Raw genomic sequence first — 17,986 nt, 5'->3', positions numbered from 1 at the left:
ACTCCTCAGGTTTGTATTCATGCTTGCCTGAAAGAATAACTCTAAAGAGTTTTGTATTTTACTATTAATAAATACACTGTTTAGGCATTGGACTCATAGGTACCTTTTACATCAATATAGACACCTATTATTCTGAAGTTATGTTTTTACTTGCACACTTTAGTGTATTTTTCTCTAGCAGAAGGCATTTCTCATTTGAACAGCTAGGATTCCAGCAGGGGTCTCTCTTAGCTCATGATTTAGAAAGGTCTTTCACAGTTACAGTTTGTAATGATAACAGTAAAATCTGAAATGGACCATTAGCATTTTCATCTGTAGGGAACAGCTGCTGTGTTTTCATATGCTGTTGCTTCAGAACATGTTTGGGAACAGTACCCCCTTACTAAAGAATAATAATTACAGCTAAATATGATTTTTGTGAATGCCAGTTAGTATCAATTTATTTTATATATACAAAAAAAAATTGTCTGAATTAGACAGACAGAATTTTACTGTGCACCCCGCTATATATGTATTTTTGGCATTAGACTGCAGACACTCCAAGGATTGAGACATATATATATATATCATCCACACTATAATCCAATATAATTATAGGGGGCTAGATTAAAATGTGTAACACATTTTTTACTATTTTGGTTTTTAGATCATCAAATGTTGGTTAATATGCAGACTACCTTTGCAAAAACCTACAAGACATAACTTATAAAGCTGAATATGAGAATCCATTCTTCTTCCCAGATTAATTGTAGGCTAGGGTCCAAAATCTAACATCACACTACTTTTAGAAAAAGCATTTCCAAAAAAATATATTTAATATGATGCCACAAGACACACATTTACAAAAAAAGCACTAAATGATCGTTAGCTCCTGACAAAATAAACTGCCCTGCTATTATTTTTATATTCAACATACAAACTTCCAACAAGAAAATTCAAAAAGCAGGCTGATTTAAACCACGCCTCAGTCACCATGTTCAGACACACCTCCAATCTAAACAAAACCCGTCCCCCTTCCCATGAACCCAATGATTCGGGACTCTCTTGGCAGTACTGGTTCCTTAAGTTTGCCATACAGGGTCAAATTTTCTTGTTCTCAGATCGTATAGTTAAACAATCACTTGATGATTGTTTTAACCAAACATGCAAACATGTTTGCAATGCTTCAATGTTTTTTTTTTCTAATGCTCAAGTTTAAAAAAAATATTACTTATTTATTGATATTGGTATGCTAATTATATGCCATTACAGCAAGTGAATGAATAAATTCTGCTGCTTGTTAATAATGTGACCAGTTGTAATTACTTGCTGGTACTGCAGCAAATGTAAATAAAAAAAAATAAAAAAAAGTGTTGTTTTTTGGTTTTATTTGTATATAATTTTTCATACTATTATTATGTGGTTGAAATGTAGGGTTGACAAAGCACATTCAGGTCTTTCTGACTAAATTCATTGTCCACACTATGCTGGACAATAAGCAAATGACAAAGGTCTGTCATTTCCACCGTTCGAAGATATTATTGTTTAACGACCAACATTTTTAAACCTATCAAATTTATTTTCAGAATGATAATGACTGATCAATAAATCAATCATCATTCATATCAGATTGTTTATCAGATCAGCCAGAGATCAGTCATTTGAGAGTACAAAATCTGACAGTGTATGGGGACCTTACGTAGCATCCACAACAATCCACCCCACAAAAACCTACTTTTGTTGATTTCATGGCACAAGATTTTAAAGTTGGGATAGTGGAATTTCCAGTGTGCCAATGCACGCAACAACATTAATGGTTTGTTCAGCTGCATGTGTGTATTGTATTACCCTAGGATGATATTAAAAGCAAACAAATGGCATCTTCATTATTGAACCACCATGGTTCTGCATAACATAATACCTGTACATAAAATGTGATGTGTGTGGCAATTTTCCCAGTGGTAATAAAACAAATAAAATATAGCAAATAACTTGACTGACTAAGCCATAATCAGGGGAAAGTAAAACAACACAACTTTGCACTCAGGAGAGGCAAATCAATATTTAACATTAAATGAACAATAACATATATAGCAGGTTTAGTAATCCATCTTGTAAAGTAAAACAGCTGAAAAAGCACTGATTTTCTGCTTCAAGGCAGAAAATGCATTTCAGGAAAGTGGGGGCAAAAAGCATAATACATATTTTATACTTATTTACATTAAGTTATATTTTAAGGGGCTTAATTGTTTTCCAAAACGAGCGCACACATATATTTTTAATACAATTTAACCCTTTACTGGGCATGAACAACACACATACATGCATATACACAATAAATGCCAGATACCTTGAATGATTAGCACATTTTGTACAAACATGAACAACAGGTTGCCAGCAGTCATTCAATAATACATAGTAACCAGGCAAATTTGCTTTCATCATTCTGACTGCCCTAGATCATTAAAAGGCAATTGACTGTTTGCCATAGGTCAATGAACAGGGGAAAACTTCTACACATGTTAAAAGATAACAATTTATATATTAGACACTGTTATATAAATAGCAGTATATTTCAGCTTTCGCCTCAAGATTATCATATGAACCTACATTAAGATATTAGCATATATAGAAACATACTTTAAACAGGACTAAACATAATGACATTGCCGCTCAATAGCAGCACTTAGTGCCCAGTTGCAAGATATGAACTTATTATTCAACTTATTATTCAACACCAGCACTATAAATCTGACACATGCTACATCAAAATCTCTTAATTCCATACAGTTTTTTGTTTTTTTCTCATAAATATGAAAACAAAAGCTCTTAGAGAAAAAAAGACAGAAAAACACATTTCTAAATATTCACACACATTGGGAGAGATTTATCAAAACACGAGTTCGAATCCCGAATGGGGAAAAATGGGAAAAATTCGGATTGCAAACGAAAATTTCTGAAGATCGCAAATATCACGAAAATGCTTACGAAAAAATTATATTAGTCACGATAATATCGTATTGGCGATCCGAAAGTCACGGAATTTTCGTACCGAACCATTGTAAACAGCGGCAGAGCCTTCCAGAATTTTTCGCGCCTTCCCCTCATTGTCTTATGGAGCAAGTCATGGCAGTGTAAAACATTGCATTCAAGGGAATAATAAACAAATATTGCTTGGAAACACAGATATTTTTGCAAGTAACTCTAAAACCATAAACATATTGCTATTATTGTATATTGGAACTTTGCTTTGTATTATATTTTCTTTCATTATTCAAAAACAGGTCACCTTTATCAAGCCATAAGCCTACTTATGCAAGCGGGCTATTTGCACATTTATATTTAAAAAATTTAGATGATCAAATATGTCATAAGGTAACAGCTTTCCAGTGCTTGAGTAAGAAATATATTTTATCATTATGCAAAGAAAAGTTGCAAGGCAAACAAACCACACACACTTGTAAAATACTAAAGAGCATCACAGGTTTCCAACTATTTGTCTATTCTGAATTAATAGCAACAGGTTCATGAAGGAAAACCTAATGTCCACCTTCTTGAGGATCTCACAGTTTATTAACCTGTTTCTTTGTATGAATACTAGAATGATGTCAGACAAGCTCTGTGAGCTCCTTAATCACGTATATCAAAATGAACACTCCAAAACAGAGAGAATGCTAATTGGCTCCTGATAGAATAGACCATAATATGTATATGGGAAAGGGACTTTACACTATAAGCTTCACTATGGCAGGGTCTGTCATGAATGATGTATAAGCTCTGTGAAGCGTTGAGAAATGTATTCTAGATAAAGGATAATAATAATAATTACCAAGCCTTTATGGAAGGGCATAAAATGTAAAGTAGAGAAGATTAAATTTCTAATTCCTTAATGTCTTACAGATTTCATTTCTTATTTCTAATCGTGTTCCAATATGCTTAAAGAAACAAAAGCAATAATAGTAATTTCAGAAAGTATTTATTATTATGGAAAAAATTCTAAAAAAAAAAAAAAATATATATATATATATATATATATATAGGGCATAGACAGGACTGTATTTTTTATACAGGCAGAAGAGGGCTCATGCCTATTTAAAAAGAAAAACAAAAAAAAACATCTCCAATGCAATTGTCCCATGCCCAATAATATGCAGCCACATCAACTGGATCAGAAGGGGCAATAGTGCCTAGGGCAGAGCATCAGTATAAAGTAACATTTTGTCTGAATCTTATTTATGATGTTAACATTGCCATGCTAACATTAATTGCAGTAAAATATTTTTAGAACAAAGAACATGTGCTGTTCAACTGTTCTACATGGATGTTCATATATATCTAGATTATCTTAAGCTATTTTTAAAATGTTTCTAAGGTGAGAATAAGCAAGGGAATCATCAGAGAGCAATGCGTGCATAGCTAATATGACACTGATAAGCAATAATCAATTTGTCTGCATATTTTTGCCTTAATTAAATTCCCCAATGTAGACTTTCTATAGATCTAATACATCACATATAGCATTTGACATAGTTTGCATAAACACATTTATTAAGGAAAGTGACAACTTTTTTTTTTTTTTTACTAAAGTGTAAAAATAAACTATTGCAAAGGTGTTCTGAAACTGAGGGGGAAAGAGTCTTTCCATCATATGCACATGTTCTGCCTTACACTAAAATAGAGGATGCAGCCTGATATCTATTAGTCAGGAAGTTGGGAATCAGATTTAATTGGTTGCACTAAAAACATTCTATCTGGATTCATTTAAGAACTGAAGCATGAAATGGCTAAAAGCAATTTTACTGAATGCTTTTATTTTTCTAATTCATAGAAATGGGTTATCTTTAATTTTTTTTTTCCAGTTAGTATTTTTATTTTTAAAGCAAAATGTATTTAATATAGCCGTTCAGTAGTTAGAGAACAAAGTTCCATTGGCTCACTAATGTCTACAACTGGGTTCAGTTATTCTATCAAGCAGTATGGGTGCCTATATACCTTGTCAGATGCCCTTTGCAGGACAGTGAATGTATGGCAGCAAAGGCACAATTTAAAACTAAAACTACAGGCTAAACACCATAGGCAAAGCAAAAGATTAGTTATTAAATTGCAAGTATTACCATTGTAGGAAAACTGTGCAGTACTGCAAGAGGGTAGATTAATATGAGCTAACAGTGTAGCACTATTGTGCAGGTGGATAGCCCTGAGCTCAGACACACTTAAGGAAAATCTAAGCAAAACAGGCAAAGGATGAGGAGACTTACTGCATCGTGAATGCAGGTAGGTACATCTTGTTCTATTTTTAAATCTGAGGCACCTATAAACGTTCAGAAACCTTTACCTAGCAATGGACCTGCATCTGAGGCACCTATCAACATTCAGAAACCTTTATTTAACAATGGTCCTGCATCTGCACAGAAACAGATTCTGGGTTTTTTCTTTATAAACACTTCCATATTTGCACCTGGGCAATAACTTATAGCAACCAATCAAAGGTTAAGTTTTTCCAGCCAGCTGCAGGTTGAACACTGAAAGCAATTATCTGATTGGTCACTATGAGTTACTGCCCAGGTGAAAATTTGCCCAGCGCTCATAAATGACCCCTACTAATCTGTCCCCAATAAGAATAAAAAGTAAATACAGTCATTAAAACACATATCCCAAAAAACTGCACAGTTTACAATTATATGTTAGCAATATATGATCCTGAATCCTTGGGATTCAATGTTTCTTCCTAAGGGATCTTTCTGTAATTTGGAGCAGCATGCCTTATGGTTAAAATAAAATAATTCAAACATTTCACAAGTTGGTAATTCACAAATACATTTTTGGGAAATGTTATTCTAAGCAACTTTTTAACATATTAATTACAAAAGTTCAATGATTTTAAAGTTGTTTGTTAAAGTAATTGTTCCTGAAAGCAATATCTGTATTTTGCTTGCTATAAACTATACATACACAGACTACAAGTACCATTAAAAATGTAGCAGTAGTCAGCTTTTCATCCAGCCAAGACTTTATTTCCTACCAAGCCTTGAACTCTTGCAATTTGCCTTCCTAACTGGACTGTCATAAACTAAACATGCAAGGCTTTGTGGGAACTGGAGTTGTGGCCAGAAAGGGGCCTATTACTGCAACATAATTTCAATGGTAAAAGAAGTTAGAAACAGCAGTGCAGAGAATACTAAAGGACGGCAGGCACTTTTTTTTTTAAATAGCACTTACTTTTACAAATAACTTTACAATTTTACACACTCTGTGTTCTTCAGTTCTGCGGTGCATCCTGGTAAAGTTCCATACTTAACAAATTACAGTGCATTAGGGAGTAGCACTTTGTAAACAAATGATAATAAATAACAGGAACCTAGAATAGAGGATCATAAACAATGCAGTGCTCTACAGAGCTCGACTTTTTACAAATGCTAAAACATTAACGGGCCTGTACACTTCATTTGTTTATGCCATTACATTATGTTGGTTTCAATAAGAAACGTTACTTGTACAAATATCAGTTCAATCATGGAGAGGCATATTAATTTCAGCATGCATTATGCTATGTCTAGACACTGGAGCTACATGAAATTGAAAAATACAAAATACCCTATTTTCCTAATTAAATGAAAGAGAATTTCTTTGGTATTAATCGGTCCTTACTAATACTGTGCAAATGACTTATAAAATAGGAAAATATTCCTGTATGGTACTCTAGTAAAAGCATCTCAAATATTATCCAAATAATTAGTGTGCTGCCAATTTATGCACTACAAGGTGTACCCAAAAATGTTCCACAGTAATGTAAAATACATCAGGAGATGATTAGGGATAAAAAGTTGAAAGAAATGTACCAATGCTTACAAAATTACATTAGTTTTATTTGTGACAATATTTATGTCTGAGTTAGAGGGAAAATACAACCCTTTGAAGACTCTCCCACTGAACTCCCCAGCTTTCCAGAGTAGGTATTCCAAACATAAATACAGATGAAAATCTCTCCTGACTGTGCTACATAAGGCTGTAATCTTATGATGGGAGTTTATTGTGCACATTTGGATTTCCAGTCTTTCACTGTTATCTATTGGTGGTTGAAAAATGTGCTCAAATGCCTCCAGAAAAGAATAGAGAAGCTGCTGTACGAAGAACAGGCAGAATTTTCACTGGGGAATCTTCTAGTATTAAATGTGTTAAATGTGTTATGTGGATATTTTGGGGAAAAGTTATACTGCAGAAAAAATCTGTTTAGTTGCCAAGGGTTATTATCCAGGGGCAAATTCACCCAGTGTTAGTGAATGAGCCCCAATGCATTTTACTTCTAAAGAGGCCAAATCCTAGAAAACTTTAACATACTGGTGAGACTAACAATGGACTCTTGAGTTATGGTTTGCAAACATCAAAACATTAAAACATTGTATAATTTTAAAATTTAGTGACAATATAATGTTACTCTATCCTACTTTAAACGAATATTCTTTATGACTTGGAGCTAAAGGCAAGCCTTGGAATGTCAAGCTAAAGGGTTTGCACAAGCACACAATTTCTCTCTCACTCACATTGAGCTGAAGACTATTAAACAGGTGAAAGGATCAAAAAGGTCTTCAAAATCAGATGGAATAACAAAATGGTTGGAACATGTATCATTTTTAGCCTAATTCATTGTGGAGCTTTAGTTTTCCTTTAACATATTACTGAGATTGACAACAAACTCTCAAGCTATGGGTCACTTTATTAAAATCTTTAAAAGAACCAAATAATTAGTGCTTTATGTGATGTTACCCTATCCTATTTTCAGTGAATAATTTTTATGGTTAACAGCTAAAGACCAAATGAGTATGAGCAAAGAAAGAATATTGGGTCTGTTTGGTTGCTGTCACAGCCCTTCACTGAACAAAGTATTCCACAAAGTAAATAATAGTTGGGGAGTACAAGTAACAATTCTCTTTCAGTCACTTAGAGCTGAAGTCTATTAAACAGGTAAGAAGATCAGATGAAAAAAAACTAGCTGGAACAAGGTAAAGTGACAACAGAAGAAAACTATCTTCATAAAAGGCTTAAAGGAACAGTAACACCAAAAAATGAAAGTGTATAAAAGTAACTAAAATATAATGTGCTGCTGCTCTGCTCTGGTAAAAGTTGTGTGTTTACTTCAGAAAGTCTACTATAATTTATATAAATAAGCTGCTATGTAGCCATGGGGGCAGCCATTCAAAGGAGAAAAGGCACAGGCACATAGCAGATAACAGATAAAACACTATTGTATTCTACAGAGCTTATCCGTTATCTGCTATGTAACCTGTGCCTTTTCTCCTTTTTTTTCAGCTTGAATGGCTGCCCCCGTGGCTACACAGCAGCTTATCATATAAATTATAGTAGTGTTACTGTAGCAAACACACCAGTTTTATCAGTGCAGGGCAGCAGTGCATTATATTTTTATTACTTTAAAGCTCTTTCATTTTTTGGTGTTCCTGTTCCTTTAAAAGGTATACAAAAGCAGCTAAAATACAGACTTGGAAAACCAGTAGAAATAAAACATGAATATCTGTATCATGCAAATATATTAAAGGACATGTCCACCCAAAAATATTTTTTTTGCCTAATAAAATAAAAGCAGTGTTTGTCTCTTTCTATTTTCTGCCCTGGTGGCTCTGACTTTTGAACAAAGTAACAGAATGACTGACAGACCTGTCTTGCTGGAGAAGACGGACTTTTGCAACATTGCTTAAAAAGTCATAACCAGGGGTTCAGCAAATGCTGCTTTCAATAGCAATTACATTTACAAATAACTTTTAAAGCACTAATACTGTTTAATAAATGCATATCGGAAAGTTACTTAGAATTACATTTTCTTTTATTACATAAATTTTTTGGGGGGTTGATATGTCCTTTAAGACCTCTTACTCGTGTAACTGTGCTCCTGTGAAAATAACTGACCTGAGTCCCTCTTATAGAGACCCACGGGACTGCATGTAAACTGCAAACGCTGATAAAATGGTGCTTGTCCATTTTAAGTGTTCAGTGTTTACACATGGTCCCCTGGGTACAGTCCCATAAAAGAGACTTGGATCAATTACCCCCCTGCAGTGCCTTGAAGTGAAATGCTCAAAAAGTTGCAGACATCTCTGAAAAACCCTAATGCATGTCCCCACTTGCTCTAGGCACTACAATTCTGTGACCTGACCCCTTAACCCACAAAGCCACTGAGTCAACTATAGTTCTCTTAGCAAAAAAAATACAAGAAAATGGCAAAATAATATCTGTGAAATTGCAGCAGAATAGAGAATGTAAAATTTCCTTTAAGAATCAATGTAGGTGACAAAATAACGTGTGTGTGTGAGTGTGTGGGGGGGGGGGGGGCTTGAATTGTTGTTCTCTTCCTTGTCATTATCCGAAACAATAACCATAATATAGAACAAATGAAGTAATTATCAACATCCTCTTGACGTCACGCTCTCCAATTTAACACAGTTAAAAAACAGGAATGAAAATAAACAAACAAGCAATAATTACTACATGATAAATGCTACTGTGTGTGAATATAAACATTTTTATATATATTTGGATAATACCAGCAAATGTACGCATTAAAATGTCCCTGCACACTGTAATATAAATTCAGAGTTCTTATTCTGCATGCATTACATAGCCTTTATGACAGACATCTTCAAGCAGTGAAGCATTTTTTTTTACTGAAGTAAGACACTTGAAAAGATCCTCTTGTCACTGGAACTTAATGACCTGATGACTGCATTTACAGTTCTGGCTATCCATTATCACATGCACAGTTTTACTGCTTTTGATTTGAAAGAAGAATGGTTCTAGGACACACCACATTTTTAACATTATTACCCTTTGAGTAAAGGGGACAGCAGGATTTATTTGCTTAATTTGATCAATTTCTATTTTCCGAAAAAAACGCACAAGTAATTTGAGGACATTTCTTCAGTAGCCAGAAAAAGAGTTTTTTTTTCTGAATAAAGATGTAATTATAAAAACAAAACTGTTAAGTAAATAGAAAGATATTTGAAAATATTACCCCCCCCCCCCCCCCTTGAATAAGGTTGTACATTCCCCTTGTTACTTCTGGCTGCATCTGATTCTTATCACTTAAAAAGGGTCAGTCCCCTTGTGTTTTATGACTGAAATTGCAGCTATCTTTAGAGAAAAGAATTCTTGTTATAGATGACACAGATCCTGTATGACCCCCTTGTTAATAGCACAGGAGTTTTAGAGCCCTTAATTGTTCAGGTATTGAGAAGAAGATGCTGACAAAGCAATATGCTTTTGTGCATGAAAGAGATTTCCTAAGAAACACTGGTCAACTTATCAGTCCATAGATAAAACAGTCAGATGCTGTCCTGTTTGGCTGAATAGATAAAAAAAACATTGTTCATGTGCCCAGCTATCTGAAAAGCCACCCATATTAAATTCTGCTGTTGCCTCAGCCAGTTTCCTCATGCAAAGCCTCACAGACTGGGCTGCTAGACTGGACACAGAGTGGAAATGCTGTATCAACACACTCTTGTAAAACCACAGCCCTCTAATTGCCCATAATATGTTGAACCAACTACAAAAAGAATGATTATATACAAACTACCAAGTACAGAATGCCAAGTATACAATGTACTGTGCGGTACTTTTTTGAGTATGGAATAGCCAAAAACAAAGCCACTGAAGTGGCAGTGCAGTTATTAGGTAGGGATATGGAGAAGCATGAAGTTCCTATACAACTGTGCTAAAATGTTCAAGCTTGCTTGCGAATATTTAATCTCATGCTTCTAACTCTTAATTCTAAAAGTACAAAATCATATGCACAAATTAACATTTAGTATTTGTTTCCTACAATAGAAAATTTTATTTAAGAACAGATGTTTGGACTTTATCCAAGCTAATGCACACTGCAAAAGCTTAAGCACAAAGCAGCATGACAACACTTGCTAATAAATCTTTCCATTTTATCCTATATTTCAGTATGATAAAGACAAAGGCAACGCATTTAGAGCTGTACTAGAGATGACATTGATTTTGACCACTTTCAATATTTCTGTCTTAACTTAATAGTCAGTAAAATTCTGCATTATAAATATCATTATACTGCACCTAAATGTGTGGGGAGAAATGACAATATTTATGTTCAAAAGTCAAAGGAGCATGTCATAATTTTGTCTGTGCATCTTATTTTGCACTCTGTACTACCATGCTAAAGTAACTACCTAGTCCAACTGTGTGATTTGCCACAAGCAGCACTCTTCACTTTACATCTAGTTGTAGTGCTGCCATCTGGGTATAAATGATAAAATATGAGGCGACCTGACCTCAGTTACGGAGTACAATTACTTTATTTACATAGAAGAGGTTAAAGACACGTCTGCTAAATTCAACCTCCTGCTCAGACAATTCCTACAGAGCTTTTAATTGATCAGCAGGATGGCGGACAAAAAAATAAATTAATATTATAAAAGAATCTGTAACCAATTTTTGGCATAACGATGACCTTTTATTCCAAATTGGAATGCAATGAATGCAGAATTTGGTTCAGAATTCATTCATGATTCTGCAGGATCCACGTGGCTGGCCGAACCAAATCCGAATCCTTAAAATCTTTCACAAAGGATTCAGGGTTCGGCTGAATCCCAAAATAGTGGAGTCAGTGCACTTACACTCATTAACAAAGTGTTGGCAATTATTATAATTTTTATTTTAAATGTATTAAAATTTTTTCAACCCTCTCTTCTCGAATGTACAAAAAAATTAACATTGACTAACAAAGTTTAGAGGGAGGTAAATGTGGCAGTGATGGGCTGTAACACTAAATGCAGTCGACATGTAATGATACAAAAAATAAGCTATTCATTTGCTAGGAATAGAAGCAGAAATGCATGCATCCTGGTTTTCTTCATTAATTGCACTGCTACCTGAAAGAGACAGACTAGTCGCCAACTAAAATGGTACCATTAAAATATGATTTTTTCCCCCTCTCTTCCATGAAATCACACAGCATACCACTACAGGACTATGCATATTTGAATGTACTGATTATGTTTGCTTTCTAAGTTAAAACATATATTACCCAAGGAATATAACTAAATTAAAGAAAGTGATGCATATAAGCATATCCTGCACTGTATGCAATTATCTGCTTCAGCAAAGTATTCTCAAAGGCCTACAAATACCAAAGCAAAATTCAATTTTCTACATTTAAAAAGTTCTGTTTCAATAAAATCCAACAGGACACAAACAGAAACAAAATATTATCAAAGTTCATTTATGAAAATAAAAAGTCTTACCACATATGTAATAAAAAGTATTGATTTTGCTCAGGCACAATTATGCACAGCAACTAATGATATTACGATATATGTCTGGATGCTGGTAAATCTCAGCAGCATGTAGAGTATCAAAAACAAACTGCACTCACAGGACTCATCAAAAAAAAAAAAAAATAACCTTTTATTATTTTCTACATTTCAGGACACAAAATACCCTCCAATATTGCAGTGAAATGTAAACAAAAGACGCCAAATATCATAGTAATACGCAAAGCAGGAAACCATCATAAATACAATGTATTATATGAAAGACAGAACCATTTTGTTACATTATTTTCCGGCACATGCCACTTCTACAGAGAGAAACCTCTATCTGGGCATGAACGTACGAGGTACATGCTTGGCAGATAGAGGCTTTGTCTTCCAGCACATAAGGCATTAAAATATACTATATCTATTATCATACACCACTTATAACGTATATATCATTTTAAAAGCCAAGTAACTTCTTACCTAAATACATGTCAAAATAAATATAATCAACACATCAAAATCAGATTTTTAGGGTTTCATACTAAAACATAATTATAAAAAGAGATCCTCTGCACTTACCCACCATCAATGTAGTAAGGACCTAATGACATTTTGTGTATTTACCTACCATGTTGCAGCTACCATAATTCCCAGCGGAGGGCAGCAAAAGGGCAACCCTTTGGAAGTTTTAAATTTGAAAATAAGTTGCAGTACAACAGTCATTGGGCCTGATTCACTAAAGTCCGAAATAAGGAGTGCTATTTATAGCATGCGTTAAAAATCTTATCACTTCTTATTTTTCGCTCGATTCACTAAAAGGACACTTGTCATAATTAAGAAGCGATGTTCTTGGCGTTATTTATCTTGCGACGACATATTTTCAAGCAACGTGCTGCGTAATATGTTGTGCGCTGCGTAATATATTGCTTGAAAATATGTCGTCGCAAGATAAATAACGCCAAGAACATCGCTTCTTAATTATGACAAGTGTCCTTTTAGTGAATCAAGCACTCCTTATTTCGGACTTTAGTGAATCGGGCCCATTGTGTAAAATGTACAGTGAAGTAACAGCATTCTTTTCTAATCAAATTAAAGTGAGTGTAGGACTGGCCAGACCAGGGATGACTCTGACGTAGTTGGACAGATTGAATATATTGGAATATATTGACGCAAAATTCCTGTTTTGCTTTTGCATTTTTCGTAATTTCCTATATATATTTATAATGGGTGAGTGCAAAGGACCTCTTGTCTGTTTAAATTTCATTGTCACACCCTCACTGCACCCTTGCTTAATTAATAGTTTAGTCATGAGCAAGACTTTCCTTTTTTTGCTATGTATTCATTATCAACAGATTTGCAGGCAATAAAAATACATTAAATGGTTCCCGCACAATTTTTCAAAGCCCTTTGACCCTTACCTGCTTTTCTGCTTGCCCATATTCAGGTCCTTGATTCGGTAAGAAATAGCAAATATGCCCATTGTTTTTAGCAAGTTCTCTCAAGGCCATTGCAGTTCTCACAGTTGAATTTCTAGCATGAACAAAAACCATAACCTGCACATGGAAATAAAAGAAAGGAACAGAGTTAAAGAAAATATTTTTTTTTGTACAATATGGTACCTGTACACAGTTGCATAAGACTTTTACAATTATTATTAAGGACTAAGCAAGGTGTTTCCAAGTGACAGACATCAAAACATCAAAAGATCTTTCTGACATATTTTAAAACTGTGTCTTAAAAGCAGCACATATTCTTAATGCTCATTCATTATTTAGTAAAAACTCTGATTATTTAGAATTCGTTACACCAAGGCAACACTTTTGGTTGGTTTGTGTTTATCACACCTGAAGCGCAAACTTTCAGCTGATGAAAGCACAATGTTACAAATATCACATCAAGCTAACTTTTAAACTAATATTTAAAAAGTAAGCAAAAAGACCCCCATCAAAAAAGGTTTCATCTTATATAGTTATACAGCTGCATGCAATGGTTCTAAATCTCTTAAAGCAACATTTTTACAGTAAGGAAGAGAATATTTTTGTCCTTGGCCCCAGGCCATAACATTCCATAGTAAATGGACATATTACATATTATTGAAAATTTAAGGACATTATTATTAAAATGTTAATATTTATGTAACTCATATAAAGTCAGTGGACCAGCAACCTTTATTGATTTCCCTGTATTCCACCAAAGCCAAGATCTGTTTCAAGAGTGTTGGGGGGGTTGTGTATCTATCAGAACTTCTGGTACAAAATATTCTGGTTTCTGCTTCCAAATATTCTGGTTTCAAACACAAAAAAAGATAATGTGTAACTGGTTTCTAATTATACAGACCCTAGTGTGTGTAAAGATGATAGAAACTTTAGTATGTTAATTGCAATTGCATAAAAACGCAAAACTTTGCATTCTCTTGCGTTTTTATGTGGATATCGGCTACATATGCCTGCACAGGTAGGGGCATATGGCGCATATTTTCGGCAAACGTTTTTCATCTTGCCGAAAATATACGCCATACACCTGGTGTGGCATCAGCCTTAGCTCTCATCCATATACAGCTAACAAAAATAATAGAAAATACTGCATTAAATCTACTGCTACAGATGTTCATATAAACTAATGAAATACTGATGGAGAAAATCAATATAGCTTAGAGAGTTGAGTGTGTTTTTAAATAATGGATTCATTTGCACAGTGGTTCATTTTAATGAGATGTAAAAGAGAAAAACTATTTGCAAATTGCTTCAAGTTCCTTTAAGACTGGAATTGGAATTCTACTCTTTTCTCAGTGAGTAAAATGAAGCATCTTTATGCTTTTAGGTCTACTACAATTCCATTAACACAGAAGAGAAACATAATATATTAAGGAAAAGTTGTGTGTTTTTTTTTTAATGAAAGCTATTTTATTTTTCATTTAAAATGGTTTATAGCAGTCATGGTGGGGATATTAATGGTACTGTATATGTATTTAGTAATGTCTACTGCATTTCCAAATATTGTCTTGGAGCTGGGGAACACCCCAGGTCCCGAGCATTCCGGATAACGGTCCCATACCTATATACAGAGACATAGAAAATCATTTTTAAATATTAGAATTATTTGCTTATAATGGGAGATGGCTTTCTTGTAAATCAGAACTTTCTGGATAACAGGTTTTCAGATAACAGATCCCATACCTGTATATATAAATTGAAAAAGTGCTTTGAAAAGCTGAGAACTGAGAATAAGAGAACTTGCACATTAACTTTTTTTCTTGTTTCTTGTTTATACATCCTTTAAATACAGTCACATGATTAATATACAGAAATGTACATATGCATTTCACCCACAAGCAGCGGCAAGCAAACCATTGGCATAATATTATTAATGTTTAATGGGCAAAAAAAAAAAATTAAGGGCTTTAGTTATGAAACTGCAAAACTTCTTTAAATGAAACACAAATTTAGGAAAAGGACATTTTCTTGTTTTACCCTATTACACCTAAGTAGGCAAAGCCATATCACTTTACCATGAACCATAAAGAACATCACTTTAACAAATATATGCACTAGAGCATAGCTTCCTCAGTCCTAAAGAGGTATCCAATAAAGCATATCACTCTTACAAATCGAACTGTGTGCACCAATGTTGCCTTAACAAACTGATGTTAATTTCCCTGTATAACCCCTTGTATTGAATCTAACGGAGCAAACCATGGAACGGTGTTCCTTTCAGGTCCATTACCTAAAAACAGAATTAAAATGAAATGTGTCCTTTGAAGGAAAAACTGTTTAGCACACTGTGCACAGCCATGGCGAAATGTACACAAAGGAAAACTATTTCTGTTCCCACTGCTGTTGCAGATAAAATATTATATTTGTAATATACTTTTAAAATGTTTGCTTTCCTATTCTGCATTCCCCATGCCTCCTAATCGCTGTGTACTCATAGCTTACTATCCTCTTGTTTTGCTTTTTTATCAGTTGCCATATGGAATGGTTTCAGATGGTGCCCTTTTTCTTATGTTTATCTTATTAAGTTATCTCTCTCATTATATATGTCAGTACTGTAATGGTATTCTAAAAGAATGAACTAGCTAAAATTGCTACATAAAACCTTCTCCAGGGCATGCTGGGCTGAGGTGCCCCCAGCCATTTACAACCTCACATTAAAGGAGAAGGAAAGGCTAATAAAGTTAATCTCAAGTTGCAGGCATACCTTCAGTTCTCTCAATTGTGCCCTTAAGTCTCCCCATATTTCACCTGCTCAGATGATCAGAAGTCAAACAGGAATTAAAAATGCTGAGCTGTGTAAAGAAAGTTCCCATAATGCCTCGCTCCTGCAATGAGACCCAGACCGGTGTACATGCTGTTTGTAAGACTATGAGGAAGCTTCCTGCTGATTGGCTCAGATCCACATTCCTAAAATGGGGGGAGCGAGTTCTTAGCATTCTTGAGGGAGGGGGGAGCAGGAGAGGGGAGAGAGGAGAGAGCTGCGTGTCTCTGGCAGAGGAAAACAGACACAATACATTTTTTGACAGAGAACGTGCAGCGTTTCTGTAAGTGCTTAGTCTATTTACATAGACCTTTCTGATAAAGCTTCCTTAGTTTTTACCTTTCTTTCTCCTTGAACCACACCCTAGACTGCAGGGGAAGGAACAGTCCACATTTTAGACACGGCAGCTCTGTAATGGCAAGGAAGCCTTTCACTGTGCAATGTTATGCAATATGCTAAAATCCCTTTATAAAAAAATATTGAAATATTTTGTTTAATTTTTTGTTTTTAATCTGAAAAATGAAAACTACTCAAAATGATTAACTTTTATAGACATCTTGCAGTTTTTTTTTCCTATATAAAAAACAATTTTATACCTTTTAAGTTTGCCTGTGGGTTTTTTCTTTTTTTTATGTGTTTAGGCGAGGTACAATCAAAGCCCTATAAACTTCTTAGGGCTCTGGCACACGGGGGAGATTAGTCGCCCGCGATAAAACTCCCTGTTCGCGGGCGACTAATCTCCCCGAGTTGCCTACCCCTGCCATCCCACCGGCGAACATGTAAGTCGCCGGCGGGATGGCAGACACGGCGGGGCAATTTCAGGGAATCGCCGAAAAAGACTCGCGAGTCTTTTTCGGCGATTTGCGCGAAATCGCGCCGCCGCGTCTGCCATCCCGCCGGCGACTTACATGTTCGCCGGTGGGATGGCAGGGGTAGGCAACTCGGGGAGATTAGTCGCCCGCGAACAGGGAGTTTTATCGCGGGCGACTAATCTCCCCCGTGTGCCAGAGCCCTTAGGGACCATCCTCTTATAAGTGTGAAGACACACAGAGCTACTAGCAGCATCTACTTTTTCACGGCTACTAAAGCCAAAAAATATCCTGCCATAGACAATACTGTGAATTGCCTCTCCTAAAACACATGTTGAGACTGTTATCAATAAATGATCAGCATTGTCTTTTTTAGTAGCCACTACAAGTACGTTGTAGCTGTTACTAGTAGCTCCATGTGTCTTCACCCTAAGGGCTCTGGCACACGGGGAGATTAGTCGCCCGTGACAAATCTCCCTGTTCGCGGGCGACTAATCTCCCCGAGTTGCCATCAGTTGCATTCCCACCGGCGAAAATGTAAGTCGCCGGTAGGATGCACACACGGCGGCGCGCATTTCGGCAAATCGGCGAAAATGCCTCGCGAGGCAACTTCAGCGATTTGCCAAAATCGTGTGCGCAGCGTGTGCCATCCCACCG

At 35.3% G+C, this 17,986-nt stretch overlaps 1 protein-coding gene across 3 annotated transcripts in view; it reads right to left on the bottom strand.

Moving 5' to 3' along the window:
• Window positions 1–17,986, bottom strand: part of ascc3 (activating signal cointegrator 1 complex subunit 3) — a 316,582-nt gene that overhangs the window by 147,231 nt on the left and 151,365 nt on the right. For all 3 annotated transcript variants that reach the window (XM_031901620.1, NM_001374735.1, XM_031901619.1), the window contains 1 exon segment: window positions 13,685–13,819. In XM_031901620.1, coding sequence (XP_031757480.1) covers window positions 13,685–13,819 — 135 coding nt within the window.

Source organism: Xenopus tropicalis, chromosome 5 (assembly GCF_000004195.4).
Source record: "Xenopus tropicalis strain Nigerian chromosome 5, UCB_Xtro_10.0, whole genome shotgun sequence".
Lineage (NCBI taxonomy): Eukaryota > Metazoa > Chordata > Amphibia > Anura > Pipidae > Xenopus > Xenopus tropicalis.
The sequence above is the reverse complement of the archived record's forward strand: the minus strand, read 5'-3'. Positions and strand labels throughout refer to the sequence as shown.